General features: G+C 42.6%; 1 protein-coding gene across 1 annotated transcript in view; it reads right to left on the bottom strand.

Annotated features, from left to right (window-relative positions):
- Positions 1–22,091, bottom strand: part of NME7 (NME/NM23 family member 7) — a 373,917-nt gene that overhangs the window by 175,828 nt on the left and 175,998 nt on the right. Inside the window, exons 8-9 of the mRNA XM_069761686.1 lie at positions 16,504–16,568; positions 837–905 (exon numbers count right to left, since the gene is read on the bottom strand). Coding sequence (XP_069617787.1) covers positions 837–905; positions 16,504–16,568 — 134 coding nt within the window. The remainder of the gene's footprint in view (positions 1–836; positions 906–16,503; positions 16,569–22,091) is intronic.

Genomic DNA, 22,091 nt, shown 5'->3' with positions numbered 1-22,091 from the left:
TACCATTTTGCCAGAAATGCTTTGTTTGCTTTCCTGAACCCTGCAAAGGTTATGCTGTCTAAAATAAACCAGCAGGTGAATTTCTACTAGGACTGTTTCTGTGTCTACCTTTGTGAAGCAGCAGAGCGAGTCACAGAATATACACAAACACATTAACAGACAGAGGCATGGAAATTAAAAGAAAAACAATCAGAAACTCTTAAAAAAATATGTTTAGCAAGAAATACTAATTACGGTAATTCTATGATGACATGTTTGCCTAAAATTCCTGCTCCAAACTGAAGGAAAGCGATATGATTATGAAGATCTATGTGCATAATGTCTCATGCCAGTTTTCAGAATTACGGTAAATATTATTGTCTAGTGGCTCATGTTAATGCTTCTAGGTTGCCATGCAGTCATAGATAACATAGACCATATCTGTGGCCTAGTAGGTGACAGCATGTAATCTCTGAAATGGTGGCCTTCTGTTGTAAAGTTCCAGGGTACAGACCAAATATTGATTTTTAAAGCTTACAATTTTGTGTATACAGCTTCTATACATACCTATGTGTCTCCATGTTTACAGGTAAGCAACAAACTCATGTATGCATATATTGGGACCTTGTAATCATGCCATGCTTCCTTTATCTGACCTGTCTACTACAATCTGTAGGGGGCAGTTGGAAGCAATCCTTATAACCTTCTCTATCTCCACGCTCATCTTGCTACCCCTATAGAAAGAAGCAAAGGGGCAGGCAGAAAAAGATTTTTTAATCATCTATCTTCTCAATCTTCTTTCTACCCTACAGACAGTAGAAGAAGGGTCAGTTTGGGGCCTTAGGAATTGCACTTACTGTGTACTCTGCTACAACCCCTTTGTAAACTTCATAGAATTCTTCAGCATTGGCTTTCTCCATGGTAAACTGAAACAAGTAAAGAACAAGATAATCCAAAATCAGATTACATGTTAAGTGTACGCTATTCAATTACATCTATTTGTGGAGCAGTGAGAAAGACTCGGGGCTCTTACAAAGACATTGTAAGATAGCACTGAACAGGAAAGTTACACAAGGCTTTTATCCTAACTTCACACTGAGCGACTTTAGAACGATAACGATAGCGATCTATGACGTTGCAGCGTCCTGGATAGCGATATCGTTGTGTTTGACACGCAGCAGCGATCAGGATCCTGCTGTGAGATTGCTGGCCGGAGCTAGAAGGCCAGAACTTTATTTCGTCGCTAGATCACCCGCTGACATCGCTGAATCGGCGTGTGTGACGCCGATCCAGCGATGTCTTCACTTGTAACCAGGGTAAGCATCGGGTTACTAAGCGCAGGGCCACGCTTAGTAACCCGATATTTACCCTGGTTACCATTGTAAAAAAAACAAACACTACATACTTACATTCCGGTGTCTGTCGCGTCCTCCGCCTTCAGCTTCCCTGCACTGTGTAAGCGCCGGCCATAAAGCAGAGCGGTGACGTCACCGCTGTGCTCTGCTTTACAGCCGGCCGGCGCTGACACAGTGCAGGGAAGCTGACGCCAGGGGACGCGACAGACACCGGAATGTAAGTATGTAGTGTTTTTTTTTTTTTTACATTTACAATGGTAACCAGGGTAAACATCGGGTTACTAAGCACGGCCCTGCTCTTAGTAACCCGATGTTTACCCTGGTTACCAGGGGACTTCGGCATCGTTGGTCGATGGAGAGCTGTCTGTGTGACAGCTCTCCAGCGACCACACGACGAAACAGCGACGCTGCAGCGATCGGCATCGTTGTCTATATCGCTGCAGCGTTGCTTAATGTGATGGTACCTTTAGTCATATTGTACGACTCGTTAAAAGGGTTGATTGCGACTTGTAGGATCGCTACTTCCAACAGGTGGCGCTATAGAGTTTAAGTCCTCTTTTTCTCAGAAGAGGCAATTTGCATACACGGCTTGTAGTCATAGAATGTTGTCTTTTGTGTCTTACAACCCCAAATCGCAAAAAGTTGGCAAACTTAAGTACAATATAAGAAAACAAGAATGCAATGATGTGGAACTCATATTTTATTCACTACATAACATATCACAGATCAGAAGGTGAAAAATTAACTTACGGTATTTAGAAATCTTCTGTGTTTCGTGGTTCAGTAACGTTAAAGGAATATGAGTGCATATTAATTGTCTTTAACAGAAATATTCACAAATGGGTCAAATGGCTTATCTAACTAAGCAACTATAGGTTTTTAGGGTTATATTAGTACATCACGCAACTTACTAATGTACTTCAGCTACAAGGGCTGGTTCTGAGTCACAACAGTTTGTGTCCAAAACAGGAGAGCAATTACTGTGCCGTGATGTGATCAACACTGTATAAATGGGCTGTTCATATTCTCAAATCAATAGCATACGCAATCTTCCTGTCTATACAGTGGCTTGCAAAAGTATTACTCCCCCCCCCCCCCATTTGGTTTTATTTTTATTGTAAAGCAAACAACAAATAGGATAAAATAACATAAAACTTCAGTGTGTATAACTTTTTACCCCCTAAAGTCAGTACTTTATAGAGCCTCCTTTTGTGGCAATTACAGATGCAATTTGCTTTGGATAAGTCTTGATGAGACTTGGGATTCTTGCCCATTCCTCAAGGCAAAACTGCTCCAACTCCTTCAAGTTAGATTGTTTCCTTTGGTGACCACAGATTCTCAATAGGATTAAGGTCTGGGCTTTGACTAGACCACGCCAAAACATTTACACATTTCCCCTCATACCACTCAAGTGTTGCTTTAGGAGTATGCTTTGTGCCACTGTCTTGTTGGAAGGTGAATTTCCATCCAAGGCTCAAATCACTGACAGACAAACAAATTTTGCAAAAGAATATCCTTGTATTTTGCACCATCCATCTTTCCTTCGACTCAAACCACTTTCCCTGTCCCTGTTGCAGAAACTGCCACCACCATGTTTCACTGTGGGGATGGTGTTCTTGAGGTGATGTGCGGTGTTGGTTTGGCACCAGACATAACGTTTACCTTGGTGGACAAAAAGTTCAATTATGGTCTTATCTGACCACAGCACCTTCCACCATACATTTGTGAAGTCTCCCACATGTCTTTTGGCAAACTCACAACTTTTTTTGTCCCACTCTTCCATACAGGTCACATCTATGGAGTGTACAGCTTATTGGGGGTTATATGGACAGATACTCCAGTCTCTACTTGGGAACTCTGCATCTCGTTCAGAGTTTACTGTTGGTCTTCGTACTGCCTCTCTGATTAATGCCCTATTTGCAAGGGCAGAGAGTTTTTGGGCGGCTCTCTCCTGGCAGGTTTATTGTGGTACCATGTTCTTCCCATGTTCATAATGGATTTGATGGTGCTCTAGGGGATCAACAGAGATTGGGATTTTTTTTTTTAATAACCTAACTCTGACTTGTACTTCTCAACAATTTTGTCCCCGACTTGTTTGGAGATCTCCTTGGTCTTCATGTGTGTATACACTGACCGACCATATGACACTTGATTGCACACAGGTGCACTAAGCATGTGACTTATGAAGGTAACTGCATGCCCCAATCATTCTTCGGGACTTCATAACTAAAGAGGTGAGTACATATGCATATGCCAATTTTTAGTTATTCCAGCCCATACATTTAGTTTTTGACTATATTTTTCTCACTTCACTTCACCAACTTAGACTATTTATTGCTGATGCATCACACACAAAATTGCATATATATTTAAACACAGGCTGTAATGCAACAAAATGAGTAAAAAAGCCACGGGAGTGAATACTTTTGCAAGCCACTGTATATCAGACTGTCTTATTCTGGTTTGTCACCTACATAGATGTTTACTGAACAGGATAAAAATTTATAAAAAGCTACCTTCACCTGTCGAGTGGTGAATGTAACTGAAGATCAGGCCACAATCTATGTCAAGTATACACTATATGCATTATTAGGCAACTTGTATTTTTGATGATTCATTTTATTATTGAACAACTACAGTGCTGTTGGTAAATCCAAAAGGTTAAGGGTATGTGCACACGATGCAGATTTAGTGCAGAATTGGTGCAGAACTGCAGCAGATTTTTCTGCTGCAGAACTGCACTGTGATTTACAGTACAATGTAAATCAATGTGAAAAGAAAAAAGCTGTGCACATGGTGCAGAAAAATCTGCGCAGAAACGCTGCAGATTTCAAAGAAGTGCACGTCGCTTCTTTTGTGCAGTTCTGCAGCGTTTCTGCAGCAGATTTTTCTTCATCATGTGCACAGCTTTTTTCTTTTCACATTGATTTACATTGTACTGCACAGAAACTGCACAGAAACTGCATAGAAACTGCACAGAAACTGCATCAAATCTGCAGATGCAGATTTAGTGCAGAAAATTCTGCACCACATTTCCTACGTGTGCACATAGCCTAATAAATCTGACATCTCAATATTTAAAAAAGTAATAGTGAGATTTTGCCTTTCTTAGGAGAATATGTCTGCAGAATTATTGGGCAACCACTAGTGTATAGAATTATTATGCAACTATATGAAAACCATCAATTTTCCTATATCTATTGATTATTTTCATCTGTTAAAGTGAAAATAACAACCAAACATTTATGACATTTTAAAAGTATATAAGTGATCAATATAGCCACACTCCTTTTCAATAAGTCTTCTATCAATGGAGTCTGTCAGTTTATTTACTTTTTGGGTAGCACCAACCACAGCCTCCCAGGAACAGTTCATAGTTCGGACAGGCTTACTGTTTTCCTTCACCATAAATCTCACATTTAAGAAGGGCCTAAAGGTTTTCAATAGGGTGTAGGTTAGGTGAGGTAGGGGCCATGTTATTATTCTTCCACCTTTAAAGGGAACCTGTCACCCCGTTTTTTGAGATTGAGCTATAAATACTGTTAAATAGGGCCTGCGCTGTGTGTTCCTATAGTGTATGTAGTGTACCCCGATTCCCCACCAGCGGCCATGCACCAGCAGGGCGGACGGCCTGTTGCCCCACAGCACCCATGCTGCAAGACTGAGTCCCCAAGACTCCAGACCGCGCCGCCCCACCAGCACAAAGCCACAGCAACAATGGCCGCCACACAGCACCAACACCAAAATGAAAGGAGCACTTAAACTCACCTTCCTCCAGCTCTTCAGTGAGAGCCAAAATGGGCTAGACCCCTTACTTTGCAGTCTCCTGCTAATTAAAATCACCTGTGCCAAATGGGAGGAGTGCTGGTCCAAGAAGAAGACTAGAACATGCTTTGGAGTTGGTGAAGGTGAGTTTAAGTGCTCCTTTCATTTTGGTGTTGGTGCTGTGTGGCGGCCATTGTTGCTGTGGCTTTGTGCTGGTGGGGCGGCGCGGTCTGGAGTCATGGGGGCTCAGTCTCGCAGCATGGGTGCTGTGGGGCAACAGGCCGTCCGCCCTGCTGGTGCATGGCCGCTGTGGCGGTGGGCGCCGCACGGCTCCGCTCCGTTAGGGCGATAGGACCCACTACGAGGTTTGCCGTGAAGTGGCAGTGGGCTTCATACAGTCTGATCAGAATGTTAAACTGAAAACCTCATATTCAGTTATATTAATTTTTGCCTAGCGGCTTTAGATCAACGTATGATTTTGGGATGTGCGGTTCATGCTCTTTTTTTTCTTTTTTGCAAAGCTATCTGTCTGTCTGTCTGCAACTTCCATAACAGAAATCCAGCGTCGATGATTGGTCTCGCCAGCTGCCTGTCATGGCTGCCGCGACTAATCAGCGACGGGCACAGTCCGATTAGTCCCTCCCTACTCCCCTGCAGTCAGTGCCCGGCGCCCGCATACTCCCCTCCACTCACCGCTCACACAGGGTTAATGCCAGCGGTAACGGGCCGCGGGTATCGAACTCAGTTATCGCTGCTATTAACCATGTGTGTCCCCAAATTTTTACTATTGATGCTGCCTATGCAATAGTAAAAAGATGTAATGTTAAAAATAATAAAAAAACAAAAAACCTGCTATTCTCACCTTCTGTAGTCCGACAATGCGCTCGCGGCTGCCGCCAGCTTGCGCTCCCAGAGATGCTTTGCGAAATTATCCAGAAGTCATCTGGGTAATTTTGCAACGCATCCTGGGAACGGAAGATGGCGGCAGCCGCGCGCATAGGGACAGCTTCGCTGGATCCCGGTGGGTGAGTATATACCGTAACTATTATTTATTTTAATTATCATTTTTTAATACAGATGTGCCCACACTGCTATATACTACGTGGGCAGTGTTATATAGCGCGTGGGCTGTGTTATATACAGCGTGGCTGCTATATACTACTTGGCCAGTGTTATATACTATGTGGGCAGTGTTATATACCGCGTGGGCTGCATTATATACTGCGTGGGCTGTGTTATATACCGCATGGCTGCTATATACTACGTGGCCAGTGTTATATACTACGTAGGCAGTGTTATATACCACGTGGGCAGGGTTATATATCGCGTGGGCTGCGTTATATACCACATGGCTGCTATATACTACGTGGCCAGTGTTAGATACTATGTGGGCAGTGTTATATACCGCGTGGGCAGTGTTATATACCATGTGGGCTGCGTTATATACCATGTGGCTGCTATATACTACGTGGCCAGTGTTAGATACTATGCGGGCTGTGTTATGTACGGCATGGCCTGTGCTATATATTACGTGGCCACTGTTATATACTGCATGGCCTGTGTTATATACTACGTCGCCTGTGTTATATACTGCGTGGCTGCTATATACTGCGTGGGCTGTGTTATATACTATTTGGGCTGTGTTATATACTGCGTGGCCACTGTTATATATTGCGTGGCCTCTATTAACGCATTGGGTATTCTACAATATGTATGTATGTATGTATGTATGTATGTATATAGCAGCCACATAGTATATAGCACAGGACACGTATTTGTCTGCTATATACTTCATGGCTCCTATATACACTACATGGCCTGTGCTATATACTATGTGGCTGCTATATACATACATATTCTAGAATAACCGATGCGTTAGAATCGGGCCACCATCTAGTTAATAACCAGCCCATAGGAGTACCCCACCTCTACCTTTTTGGCATCTAAGTTGAAGTGAAGGTCGGTGCTTGTTACTGATCCAATCACAGGCCCATTCATATGGTCCATGAAGAGTCACTCTCATCTTATCAGCCCAGTCTTGACATTTCAGCTTCTGAGTCTTGATCAGTGGTGGTTGGGTTTAAGCCTTTCCTACATTGGCCGGAACCCTGCATCTGAGCTATGACGGCCAATGCTCAATGCTCCTGCCCCAGGCAGAAGAGCACAGCGCAGGTGCCGGATTTCAGACGAAAACAGCGTTGAGGGGGCGGCGACCAGCGCTACAGAAGAGATGACTGACGGCAGTTGGGCGCTTCAAAGAGGGGGGTTCAGACCTGCTTCCAGGTCTAAAGAAAGGTATTTGGGCAAAATTATAAATACCTTTATTGTGGGAATAACAGCAACATAAACTAAAAGAGCCACCTTGTTAGAATGCAGCATTACTGCTGCACAAGGTGGCTCTTTTAGTTTATAACGGCTGGAGGGGGTGACAGTGTCCCTTTAAGGGTGTTGATATCCTTAGGGCTCACCCTTCTTCGTTACACAAATAACCATCACCTGATCTGCTTCATGCAATAAGCATTAAAGTTTATACAGCTTAGAGTTGAAAAATCTGCACAAAAATGATGATATGGTTAAAATACTGACATACCACAATTAGTTTTTTTATGCTGACGATTTTCACAAAAATGCAAGTAACCTATTTTACTCAATGGGTGTAGAATTGCTGCTGAAAATCTGCAACATCAAAATCTCATTGTGGCAATATAGCCTAATAATTCTACACACAGTGTAATTTAAAATGCTAGTCTGGTGTCGGTCACTTCCACATCAACATATGAGCGGTGTCACACATGTCCTGCTAGGTATATGCAAACATGATGTCATCAGTAGTGCTCCTTATTTGCCAAGAAACCAGAAAAACCTTTAAAAGGGAATCTGCCAGTCGGATCATTCCTCCTAAGCTGTTTATATAGGCATGTAGGTGATAGGAGGCAGAATAAAATGATGCCTTGGTATCTTTGATCTGATGTCCTATTCCAAGGAAATCCACATTTTTTCTGATATGTAAATGAGCTGCTCAGGAACATGGCCTGGACACTGATCTGCATGGGAATCTGCCTCCTGACATTATTGTAAATGAAAGGAGGTGTCCACAGAGTGAGACATGTAACTAACACAGAACAGTAGAACTGAATTTTTGTCTTCTTACAGACATATTTTCTATAGCTCTCACAGCTCTGCTGTATTACAACCCTGTCTGCCTGTGAGATACAAGCTGAGAGGAGATGTGTCAGGTATAATCACACACAGCTCTGCAGTGAGATCAGGAGAGCAGAGAGCAGCCATCACACATCACACTGGTAACTCCCCTTTTATTAACCCCTTTCTGACATGGGACGTACTATCCCGTCGAGGTGGGGTGGGCCCCCATGACCACGGACGGGATAGTACGTCCAGCGCGATCGGCGGCGCTCACGGGGGGAGCGCCGCCGATCGCGGCCGGGTGTCAGCTGTTTATCGCAGCTGACATCCGGCACTATGTGCCAGGAGCAGTCACGGACCGCCCCCGGCACATTAACCCCTGGCACACCGCGATCAAAGATGATCGCGATGTGCCGGCGGTATAGGGAAGCTTCCCGCAGGGAGGGGGCTCCCTGCGGGCTTCCCTGAGCCCCCCGCAGCAACGCGATGTGATCGCGTTGCTGCGAGGGTCTCACCTCCCTCCCTGCTTCCTCCAGCCCCGGATCCAAGATGGCCGCGGATCCGGGTCCTGCAGGGAGGGAGGTGGCTTCACAGAGCCTGCTCAGAGCAGGCACTGTGAAGCCTGCAGTGCTGCATGTCAGATCAGTGATCTGACAGAGTGCTGTGCACACTGTCAGATCACTGATCTGTGATGTCCCCCCCTGGGACAATGTAAAAAAGTAAAAAAAAAAATTTCAAAATGTGAAAAAAAAATTTAAAAAAATATTCCTAAATAATGAAAAAAAAAAAAATATTATTCCCCTAAATACATTTCTTTATCTAAATTAAAAAAAAAACAATAAAAGTACACATATTTAGTATCGCCGCGTCCGTAACGGCCCGACCTATAAAACTGGCCCACTAGTTAACCCCTTCAGTAAACACCGTAAGTAAAAAAAAAAAAAAACGAGGCAAAAAATAACGCTTTATTATCATACCGCCGAACAAAAAGTGGAATAACACGCGATCAAAAAGACAGATATAAATAACCATGATACCGCTGAAAGCGTCATCTTGTCCCGCAATAAACGAACCGCCATACAGCATCATCAGCAAAAAAAAAAAAAAGTTATAGTCCTGAGAATAAAGCGATGCAAAAATAATTATTTTTTCTATAAATAGTTTTTATCGTATAAAAGCGCCAAAACATAAAAAAATGATATAAATGAGGTGTCGCTGTAATCGTACTGACCCGAAGAATAAAACTGCTTTATCAATTTTACCAAACGCGGAACGGTATAAACGCCTCCCCCAAAAGAAATTCATGAATAGCTGGTTTTTGGTCATTCTGCCTCGCAAAAATCGGAATAAAAAGCGATCAAAAAATGTAACGTGCCCGAAAATGTTACCAATAAAAACGTCAACTCGTCCCGCAAAAAACAAGACCTCACATGACTCTGTGAACCAAAATATGGAAAAATTATAGCTCTCAAAATGTGGTAACGCAAAAAATATTTTTTGCAATAAAAAGCGTCTTTCAGTGTGTGACGGCTGACAATCATAAAAATCCGCTAAAAAACCCGCTATAAAAGTAAATCAAACCCCCCTTCATCACCCCCTTAGTTAGGGAAAAATTAAAAAAATGTATTTATTTCCATTTTTCCATTAGGGCTAGGGTTAGGGCTAGGGTTAGGGTTTGGGCTAGGGCTAGGGTTAGGGCTATGGTTAAGGCTACAGTTAGGGTTGGGGCTAAAGTTAGGTTTAGGGCTATGGTTAGGGCTAGGGTTAGGGCTACAGTTTGGGTTGGGGCTAAAGTTAGGGTTGGGGCTAGGGTTAAGGCTACAGTTAGGGTTGGGGCTAAAGTTACGGTTAGGGTTTAGATTACATTTACAGTTGGGAATAGGGTTGGGATTAGGGTTAGGTGTGTGTCAGGGTTAGAGGTGTGGTTAGGGTTACTGTTGGGATTAGGGTTAGGGGTGTGTTTGGATTAGGGTTTCAGTTATAATTGGGGGTTTCCACTGTTTAGGCACATCAGGGGCTCTCCAAACGCGACATGGCGTCCGATCTCAATTCCAGCCAATTCTGCGTTGAAAAAGTAAAACAGTGCTCCTTCCCTTCCGAGCTCTCCCGTGTGCCCAAACAGGGGTTTACCCCAACATATGGGGTATCAGCGTACTCAGGACAAATAGGACAACAACTTTTGGGGTCCAATTTCTCCTGTTACCCTTGGGAAAATACAAAACTGGGGGCTAAAAAATAATTTTTGTGGGAAAAAAAAGATTTTTTATTTTCACGGCTCTGCGTTATAAACTGTAGTGAAACACTTGGGGGTTCAAAGTTCTCACAACACATCTAGATAAGTTCCATGGGGGTCTAGTTTCCAATATGGGGTCATTTGGGGGGGATTTCTACTGTTTAGTTACATTAGGGGTTCTGCAAACGCAATGTGACGCCTGCAGACCATTCCATCTAAGTCTGCATTCCAAATGGCACTCCTTCCCTTCCGAGCCCTCCCATGCGCCCAAACGGTGGTTCCCCCCAACATATGGGGTATCAGCGTACTCAGGACAAATTGGACAACAACTTTTGGGGTCAAATTTCTCCTCTTACCCTCGGGAAAATACAAAACTGGGGGCTAAAAAATAATTTTGGGGGGAAAGATTTTTTTTTTCAATTTTCACGGCTCTGCGTTACAAACTGTAGTGAAACACTTGGGGGTTCAAAGCTATCACAACACATCTAGATGAGTTCCTTAGGGGGTCTACTTTCCAAAATGGTGTCACTTGTGGGGGGTTTCTACTGTTTAGGTACATTAGGGGCTCTGCAAACGCAATGTGACACCTGCAGACCATTCCATCTAAGTCTGCATTCAAATGGCACTCCTTCCCTTCCGAACCCTCCCATGCGCCCAAACAGTGGTTCCCCCCACATATGGTTTATCATCGCACTCAGGACAAATTGGGCAACAAATTTTGGGGTCCACTTTCTCCTGTTACCCTCGGGAAAATACAAAACTGGGGGCTAAAAAAATAATTTTTGTGGGAAAAATTTTTTGTTTTATTTTTACGGCTCTGCATTATAAACTTCTGTGAAGCACTTGGTGGGTCAAAGTGCTCACCACACATCTAGATAAGTTCCTTAAGGGGTCTACTTTCCAAAATGGTGTCACTTGTGGGGGGTTTCAATGTTTAGGCACATCAGGGGCTCTCCAAACGAAACATGGCGTCCCATCTCAATTCCAGTCAATTTTGCATTGAAAAGTCAAATGGCGCTCCTTCGCTTCCGAGCTCTGCCATGCGCCCAAACAGTGGTTTACCCCCACATGTGGGGTATTGTCGTGCTCAGGACAAATTGTACAACAATGTTTGGGGTCTATTTTCTCCTGTTACCCTTGGTAAAATTAAACAAATTGGAGCTGAAGTAAATTTTTTGTGAAAAAAAGTTAAATGTTCATTTTTATTTAAACATTCAAAAAATTCCTGTGAAGTACCAGTCAAATGGCGCTCCTTCGCTTCCGAGCTCTGCCATGCGCCCAAACAGTGGTTTACCCCCACATGTGGGGTATTGTCGTGCTCAGGACAAATTGTACAACAATGTTTGGGGTCTATTTTCTCCTGTTACCCTTGGTAAAATTAAACAAATTGGAGCTGAAGTAAATTTTTTGTGAAAAAAAGTTAAATGTTCATTTTTATTTAAACATTCAAAAAATTCCTGTGAAGTACCAGAAGGGTTAATAAACTTCTTGAATATGGTTTTGAGCACCTTGAGGGGTGTAGTTTTTAGAATGGTGTCACACTTGGGTATTTTCTATCATATAGACCCCTCAAAATGACTTCAAATGAGATGTGGTCCCTAAAATAAAATGGTGTTGTAGAAATGAGAAATTGCTGGTCAACTTTTAACCCTTATAACTCCCTAACAAAAAAAAATTTTGGTTCCAAAATTGTGCTGATGTAAAGTAGACATGTGGGAAATGTTACTTATTAAGTATTTTGTGTGACATATCTCTGTGATTTAATTGCATAAAAATTCAAAGTTGGAAAATTGCGAAATTTTCATAATTTTCGCCAAATTTCCATTTTTTTCACAAATAAACGCAGGTACTATCAAAATTTTTTACCATTGTCATGAAGTACAATATGTCACGAGAAAACAATGTCAGAATCACTGGGATCCGTTGAAGCGTTCCAGAGTTATAACCTCACAAAGGGACAGTGGTCAGAATTGTAAAAATTGGCCCGGTCATTAACGTGCAAACCACCCTTGGGGGTAAAGGGGTTAAAAACCAGTTCTTGAGGCAGATTCTCATACAGATTGGTATCCGCCCATAGTCGTGAACAGCTTTTACAAATAAGAAAACGGGGATTTCTTTGGAATAAGACCTTGGATCGCAGATATCAAGGTATCATTGTATTCAGCTTCCTATGTCCTACATGCCCATATAGCTGGCTTTGGAGGGTTGATCCTACTGATAGACAAACCCATTTATGAAGGATCTGTCAGGAATTCACATGCATGGTTCAGAAAATACTTGTTTTCTCCATGGCATACCAATTCTGGAGCATCAGTTCTTAGAACTGTGTGCTGTACGTTTCCTCCTAGAAAAGTTAAGGTACCTTCACACATAACGATTTCGTTAACGATATCGTTGCTTTTTGTGACGTAGCAACGATATCGTTAACAAAATCGTTATGCGTGACAGCGACCAACGATCAGGCCCCTGCTGGGAGATCGTTGGTCATTGGGAATGATCAGTACCTTTTTTTGGTCGCTGATCACCCGCTGTCATTGCTGGATCTGCTTTACGGCCGGCGCTGACACAGTGCAGGGAAGCTGATGCCGGGGGACGCAACAGACACCGGAATGTAAGTATGTAGTGGGTTTTTTTTTTTTACATTTACAATGGTAACCAGGGTAAACATCGGGTTACTAAGCGCGGCCCTGCGCTTAGTAACCCGATGTTTACCCTGTTTACCCGGGGACTTCGGCATCGTTGGTCGCTGGAGAGCTGTCTGTGTGACAGCTCTCCAGCGACCACACAACGACCTAAACAGCGACGCTGCAGCGATCGACATCGTTGTCTATATCGCTGCAGCGTCGCTAAATGTGACTGTACCTTTAGAACTATTTAATACTTTGACAACTGAGTGTTATCAGCTGGGGATGTGTCAGTGCACGGTTTGATCTGACTGGACAATGTCAGATTGTGTAAGCGCCAACTGATAACACACCTACATTTCCAGGAGGAATAGCACAATGCAGAAGTCTGGAAACGGTGCCAGAGACTTGCTCTATTATGGCGAATACATTACAATGATCACAAGACTCGTCCTCTTGAGCAGTGGCATATACATTGATGATACTGATTTACTGTATTCATATTGTGCCCCAAGCAGAATGCTGAACTTCTGGAACTCAGCAGAAGTTATATCCTCCAAGGAAGCTGCCATGATTTTCAGGTGTGCATCCAATTCATTATGGCTTTCGTGCCATATTTACACTAGGTTTTTCAGTCATTTTTTAGTCTTGGTCGACAATGTGAGAGAAGTTTACATTATCCAGATGTTTTCGGCTAATTCATCATTTGAGGTGTTTTGAAAAATTGTAAAAAGTTTGTGAAACTGTAATCTAGGACCACAGTAGAGGAAAAAATCTGTCTTTTTTTGCACAGTTAAAGATTAAAATGTTCCATTTTTAAGCTTATTTAAAAGGTTTTGCTTTATTTTATTGAAGGAGTAATGTTCCTCCTTGCTGAGAGCGACACGTCAAGACTGACATGCCGCGGTGAGGAGACTTTTAAGCCGCAGTGCTCCAAATATGCAAATTGTCTCTTCAGAGAGGAAGAGGACTAGAACTCTAGTGTCACCAATAGGAAGTAGCAATCCAACAAGTCAGTATCGACTCTCTAACGAGCCTTGTCACATGACTTCGGATAAAAGTCAAAACCAAAATCTCAGTTTGCAGACACTGTGTTTCGGGGTTCTGCCGCTCATCAGTGCAAAGTGTGAGATCTGGTTTGGCTGTGTGAGGCATCAGTGTCTGTAAATTGTCTGCTAATTGAGATTTTGGTTTTGGCTTTTATCCTAAGTTGTGTGACAAGGCTCGTTAGAGTCGATATTGACTTTTAGGATGTCTACTTCCTAAAGGTGGCACTAAAGTTCTAGCCCTCTTTACCTCTGAAGAGACCATTTACATTTTATTAAAAAATGCTGCAAATATAGCAAAAAGGAAAAGAAAACCTAACTTGTGACGAAAATTCTGAAACATTGTTGGCCATTTGGACACATTTTCAAAAAGAAAGACAAGACAAAATAAATAATGCAAATAAATGCAAATGATGAATCAAGCTGAAAATTTAGAAAATAGCGGTCACACTACCTACTGTAAAAATAGAGGGGTGGTGTACCCTTTAAATTAACAGCTATATACATTTCAGGCATATACGCACATATCTGCAATAACTCTAGCCAGTCAGGATATAGAGAGTGATGTATACAGGTTGAAGCCGATAACAATGACACTACCATGTAGACAGCCATTAACCCCTTAATGACCGCCAATACGTCTTTTAACTGACCTAAGATATAAGAGAATAGCCTCCCCATACAGATGACAATCCAGCATCTGTCGGTTGTACACTATAGCTGACAACTTGCTGTATCAGCCACGATCAGTATTTGCACCTTCTAAATCTGTTTAACCCCTTAGATGCTGCTGTCAATAGTGACTACATCATTATAAATGGTTAACAGAATGTGGGGGCTTCTTCTTTATCCCAATTGGTGCCCTCAGATCATGATTTTGTTGTCCTGATGTTTGCGATGGCAATTCATGCCCAAATAGCGGCCTTAGAGTCTGACGGCTGTAGTAATCTGTTTAGAAGTTAGAGGCATTTAGGTGGTAAAAATACACATTTTCATTTCTGTCATGCCACTTTGCATTAATTCCTGTAAAGCAACTGAAGGGTTAATAAACTACCTGACAGCAGTTTTCAATATGTTTAGGGGTGCTGTCTTTAAAATGGTATCACGTTTGTGGGTTTCCCAATATATGGGACCCCTAAAGTCACTTCAAACATGGATAAGTCCCTAAAAAAATAAATGTGGTAAATTTCTTTGAAAAAATGAAAAATTGCTGCTACATTTTTAAACCTCCTAAAATGCTAACAAAATAAAATAACATTTTACAAATGGTGCTGATGTAAAGCAGACATGTGGGAAATGTTATTTATTAATGGTTTGCTGTTGTATGACTATCTGGATTAAAGAGATAATCATTCAAATTTAGAAAATTGCTAATTTTTTAACATTTTTCTCAAATTATTTATATTTTTTATAAATAAACACAAAAAATGTTGAACTAAATTTACCATTATCATAAAGTATAATGTGTCACGAAAAAACAATCTCAAAATCACTGGGATTTGTTGAAGCGTTGCAGAGTTATTACCACATAAAGTGACACTGGTCAGATTTCAAAAATTTGGCTCGGTCACTAAGGGGTTAGAAACCACAAGATCTCGGTGACAAAATTGTACCTAGGTATAAATGCAGGAAATGCCACCAGTATCTCTCACACCCAGGCTTTGGACCTGCAACTTCAATTATCATAAGTATATTTTTCATCCTGGTCTCCTTAAAAGTAGTCTTACTTTACTTCCACAGCCTAAATAGATGAGCAAAACCTTAAATTCAAGCCACCTATAATCCGTAAAGTGTTTTGAACAATGGATCATATTTTGGGAACACCTTTTATACAGAACTCCAGATTTATAGAACACGTGATGTAGATCATGTAAAGATCATCATGACAATAACCCAGGCAACGCATGTGCTCTAGATTTACCAATTCTTCATGGAAAATGGTTCCAATCACAGCAAAAATCTCTCTATTCTTGCATTTCTGAAATGATCTCTCCATGAACAAACAGAATCATTACTGGAATAAGAAAAAGCTGTCAGACATAAGATTGCCCAAAACCCAAATAGTCATGGTTAGCAAAACTATAGATTAGCGTGGCCTGGAGATAAGAAGTCATTCGGTCAAGAACAAGATGGCAATCAAATCCATGACCACCTCAAGCCCAGTCTTGGCATTTTAGCTGAATAAAGCAGAGCCCACCATCATCTGCCAGTACTTCAGCCCCCTTCAGGGTGCTCGCCCGTTTGCTCTATTACCTCCAAACTAAGAATTCTGTATTTCAGTGCCATGCTATTTAAACCACCGCGATTCAGTTCTTCCTTTAGGCCACTGGAAAATGTCATCATTCATAGAAACTTACCATTTGCAGTGCAGATATTTCAAAGCCTGCATTCAATATGTGGTTTATAATTTTCCCTGTTAAGCCTGTAAAATAATGAAAGACAAACATAAGTACACTGTATTCTTTGTGCTTGTTTACAGCATTAAACACTGTGCGGACAAAATTATTGGGACACCTTCCTGTTACCTCTATAAACATCTTATTCTAAATCCATAGTCATTAATACGGAGGTGGTTCTCACTTTGCAGCTAAAAGCTTCCATTGTAATTGGAAAGATTTCTTTAAGATTTTGGAGTGTGTCTGAGGAAATTTTTGCCCATTCATCCAGAAGAGAATTTGTGAGGTTAGACACAAATGTTGGATGAGAGCGCCAGGATCACAATCTCTACGGGGTTGAGGCTTTGTTTGGGACAGTCAAGTTCCTCCACACCAAACTCAACCACCAACGCTTTCCTGGACAGGGCTTTCAGCATTGGGGAACAGGCATCCTAGAACAGAAAAGTGGCTTCCCAATCTTTTTTCACAAATATGGAAACATACAATTGTCAAAAATATCTTGGTATTCTGAGTCAACCTTTGAACTAACGGACCTAGGCGAACCCGAGAAAAACCCCATAAGCATTATCCTTTCTCCACTTAATTTTACAATTGGCTCAATGAAGTGAAACACTCATTCTCCCTGAGGCTCCCATGTTGTTTTTGTGACACATGGTGCTTGGCGCCCAATCAGCGCTGGCATCACTGTCTCTGCCTCCTGTCGAATTGAAAATGAAGAGGAAGTCTGGGCTGCAGCGGATCTCATGCTTCCTCTTCACGTTCAATCCGCATGAAGACGGGGACAGCGACACCAGTGCTGATTGGGCGCAGGCGTCTCATGTCACAACAACAGCACGGGAGCCCTGGGGAGAGTGTGTGCCAACACTGCAGGAACAGCACCAGCACAGAAGGTGAGTAAAAGCTTTTTTATTTTATCGGGGCCAAAAATTTAGATAAAGTAGTTGGACAACCCCTGTAATGCTCTCCTGGAATCGGCAAACCCAGAACCATCCATCAGACAGGCAAATAGAGATTTTTGATTCATGAAAAAAACGTTTCCACCTATCCAGAGTCCAGTTATGGGGTATTTTACAACACTCCATCTGTGCTTGGTGATGTAAGGCGTACACAGGTGCTCCACCTAGGAAAGGCATGCCATGAAGCTCCCAGCACACAGTTTTTGTGCTGATGTTAATGCTACAAGAGATTTGTACTGTGCAGTTATGAATCAGCAGAGCAGTGACCACTATTATGCACCTCCGTATTCCACGGCCCTGCTCTATAACTTTTTGGGGTCCACACTTCATTGTTGAGTTGTTGTGCTTCCTAAATGCTTCTACTTTGCAACAATCTCACCTGATCATGAGATATTGAGAGGGAAGAAATTTCACAAACTGACTCGTTCTATTTCAATTGTTGGTAAATCCAGAAAGGCTGGCTAGGGGTTAGATTTTATACACTTGCGGCAAAAAAAAAAAAACGGAGCTCAAATAAGGGTCACAGTAGCTGGACTGCACTTTCTATATCCACAGGAAAGTGATCGGCCAGAAGACCACTTCAATGCAAGAAATTGAGAACTGATCTAATACAACCAAACAAGTCAGCTAAAATAGTAGCAAACCACAACTGCCCCAGAGCCACATGAGCCTATGAAATGGAGATATCCTAGTTCAGGAGTTATCATTCCAGCAGTGAGCTGCCGCCAAGGGAAATACATATGTAACAAGCAAGTTATTACACCAGTATTAGGCTATGCGCAACCCAAGCGCTAAGACCTAGATGTAACAACTGCCTAAACTAGGTAAACTGCAGCTTAGATCATTTAGGGTATGTTTCCACATGCCAGATTACATCCGGATTAGCTGCGGATTGAACGCTGCATACAGCCGCAGCGTTCAATCCGCAGCGTCCAGATGTTACAGCATAGTGGAGGGGATTTTATGAAATCCCGTCTACACTATTCGTGCGAACACGCATCTGGCGAACCAGCGTTTCCGGACATGCGTCACCGCAAGGTAAATAACAGGGTCCTATGTAGAGGGTGCGGTGATTCCGGATGTGTACAATGAACACATCCGGAATCACCGCACATACAGAAGGGGGCGGCGCTTTGAGCGGAGCGGGTTTTCCGCTCAGTCCAAAGCGCTGTCGTTATGGACCGTGGACATGCATCCTTACAGTTGTGTTAAAGTTGACTTAATTTGACTGAAATTCTTCAGAAATCCCACCGTGTGTTTTGTATAAAACTCTAGTACAAGATATAACTAAATATCTATCTTGAGTTCTAAATAAATTAAGTAAAACAAGTTCCATGGGATGGTCTAAAAGATTTTGAGACGCAAAGCCCTGTGACCGGCATCCTGAGGGTCAGGTTGTCAGTAGTTAATCCCAGCCTTGTATGCACCTCACAGTTTCTGGTTATCCCCTATTAATTGCCAAATCCCGCTTGCTTCTCCTTCCTATTGACCACCTCTGGACAACGTTCAGATCATTTACACATTTGCCCTAAATGTTGTCAGTTCAAATAAAGAACATTCCTATAAGAACATCATATTTAGGGTTCATTCACTTGAGTCTATAACAAGGCGAGTGGTACATGATGTTTTATCGGATAGCGCCAGGCCAATGTTATACTATGGGGCAGTGCAGATCTGCGATGTTTTATCGGATAGCACCAGGCCAATGTTAGACTATGGGGCAGTGCAGATCTGTGATGTTTTATCGGATAGCACCAAGCCAATGTTATACTATGGGGCAGTGCAGATCTGTGATGTTTTATCGGATAGCACCAGGCCAATGTTATACTATAGGGCAGTGCAGATCTGTGATGTTTTATCGGAAAGCACCAGGCCAATGTTATACTATGGGGCAGTGCAGATCTGTGATGTTTTATCGGATAGCACCAGGCCAATGTTATACTATGGGGCAGTGCAGATCTGCGATGTTTTATCGGATAGCACCAGGCCAATGTTATACTATAGGGCAGTGCAGATCTGTGATGTTTTATCGGATAGCACCAGGCCAATGTTATACTATGGGACAGTGCAGATCTGTGATGTTTTATCGGATAGTACCAGGCCAATGTTATACTATGGGGCAGTGCAGATCTGCGATGTTTTATCGGATAGCACCAGGCCAATGTTATACTATAGGGCAGTGCAGATCTGTGATGTTTTATCGGATAGCACCAGGCCAATGTTATACTATGGGACAGTGCAGATCTGTGATGTTTTATCGGAAAGCACCAGGCCAATGTTATACTATGGGGCAGTGCAGATCTGTGATGTTTTATCGGGTAACACCAGGCCAATGTTATACTATGGGGCAGTGCAGATCTGTGATGTTTTATCGGATAGCAGAAGGCCAATGTTATACTATGGGGCAGTGCAGATCTGTGATGTTTTATCGGATAGCACCAGGCCAATGTTAGACTATGGGGCAGTGCAGATCTGTGATGTTTTATCGGATAGCACCAGGCCAATGTTATACTATGGGACAGTGCAGATCTGTGATGTTTTATCGGATAGCACCAGGCCAATGTTATACTATGGGGCAGTGCAGATCTGTGATGTTTTATCGGATAGCACAAGGCCAATGTTATACTATGGGGCAGTGCAGATCTGCGATGTTTTATCGGATAGCACCAGGCCAATGTTAGACTATGGGGCAGTGCAGATCTGTGATGTTTTATCGGATAGTACCAGGCCAATGTTATACTATGGGGCAGTGCAGATCTGCGATGTTTTATCGGATAGCACCAGGCCAATGTTATACTATGGGGCAGTGCAGATCTGTGATGTTTTATCGGATAGCACCAGGCCAATGTTATACTATGGGGCAGTGCAGATCTGTGATGTTTTATCGGATAGCACAAGGCCAATGTTATACTATGGGGCAGTGCAGATCTGCGATGTTTTATCGGATAGCACCAGGCCAATGTTAGACTATGGGGCAGTGCAGATCTGTGATGTTTTATCGGATAGCACCAGGCCAATGTTATACTATGGGACAGTGCAGATCTGTGATGTTTTATCGGAAAGCACCAGGCCAATGTTATACTATGGGGCAGTGCAGATCTGTGATGTTTTATCGGGTAACACCAGGCCAATGTTATACTATGGGGCAGTGCAGATCTGTGATGTTTTATCGGATAGCAGAAGGCCAATGTTATACTATGGGGCAGTGCAGATCTGTGATGTTTTATCGGATAGCACCAGGCCAATGTTATACTATAGGGCAGTGCAGATCTGTGATGTTTTATCGGATAGCACCAGGCCAATGTTATACTATGGGACAGTGCAGATCTGTGATGTTTTATCGGAAAGCACCAGGCCAATGTTATACTATGGGGCAGTGCAGATCTGTGATGTTTTATCGGGTAACACCAGGCCAATGTTATACTATGGGGCAGTGCAGATCTGTGATGTTTTATCGGATAGCAGAAGGCCAATGTTATACTATGGGGCAGTGCAGATCTGTGATGTTTTATCGGATAGCACCAGGCCAATGTTAGACTATGGGGCAGTGCAGATCTGTGATGTTTTATCGGATAGCACCAGGCCAATGTTATACTATGGGACAGTGCAGATCTGTGATGTTTTATCGGAAAGCACCAGGCCAATGTTATACTATGGGGCAGTGCAGATCTGTGATGTTTTATCGGATAGCACCAGGCCAATGTTATACTATGGGGCAGTGCAGATCTGTGATGTTTTATCGGAAAGCACCAGGCCAATGTTATACTATGGGGCAGTGCAGATCTGTGATGTTTTATCGGGTAACACCAGGCCAATGTTATACTATGGGGCAGTGCAGATCTGTGATGTTTTATCGGATAGCAGAAGGCCAATGTTATACTATGGGGCAGTGCAGATCTGTGATGTTTTATCGGATAGCACCAGGCCAATGTTATACTATAGGGCAGTGCAGATCTGTGATGTTTTATCGGAAAGCACCAGGCCAATGTTATACTATGGGGCAGTGCAGATCTGTGATGTTTTATCGGATAGCACCAGGCCAATGTTATACTATGGGGCAGTGCAGATCTGTGATGTTTTATCGGATAGCACCAGGCCAATGTTATACTATGGGGCAGTGCAGATCTGTGATTTTTTTCTCATGCAGATTTGGCATCAGAGAACAATCGAATACCTCCGATAATCCGATCATGCGCATCCATCAAAGTGTAGGAGTGTATGTGAAACATCGGACGATACATGGATGTCATCGGAGTGCAGTCCGATTCCCGAGGACCCAGAGAATGAAGAAGATGGAGAAATTAAGCTCTCAGTCTTCTCTGCACCTGTGCTGTCATTCCCTCATGAATCGCAACACAGTAAAATGGCACTCGAATCAAACTCTGACAGTTTGATCTGAGTTGCATCGTCATAATCATCCCAATTCTCTTTTATGATAGGGAACGGGGGCACACTGCCGTGTATTCTAAGAGGTTGCCACATATAAAAACAAGCAACTTGGAAATTTACTTGTAATAAAAGGTTATTTTATGTTTTTAATTTTATTATTTCTTGCTCACTGCCTAGGCAACCTGCCACCAATGCACTCTAGTG

This window comes from Ranitomeya imitator, chromosome 3 (assembly GCF_032444005.1).
Source record: "Ranitomeya imitator isolate aRanImi1 chromosome 3, aRanImi1.pri, whole genome shotgun sequence".
Lineage (NCBI taxonomy): Eukaryota > Metazoa > Chordata > Amphibia > Anura > Dendrobatidae > Ranitomeya > Ranitomeya imitator.
Note: the sequence above shows the minus strand (reverse complement) of the source record. Positions and strands in the feature narration are given on the sequence as shown.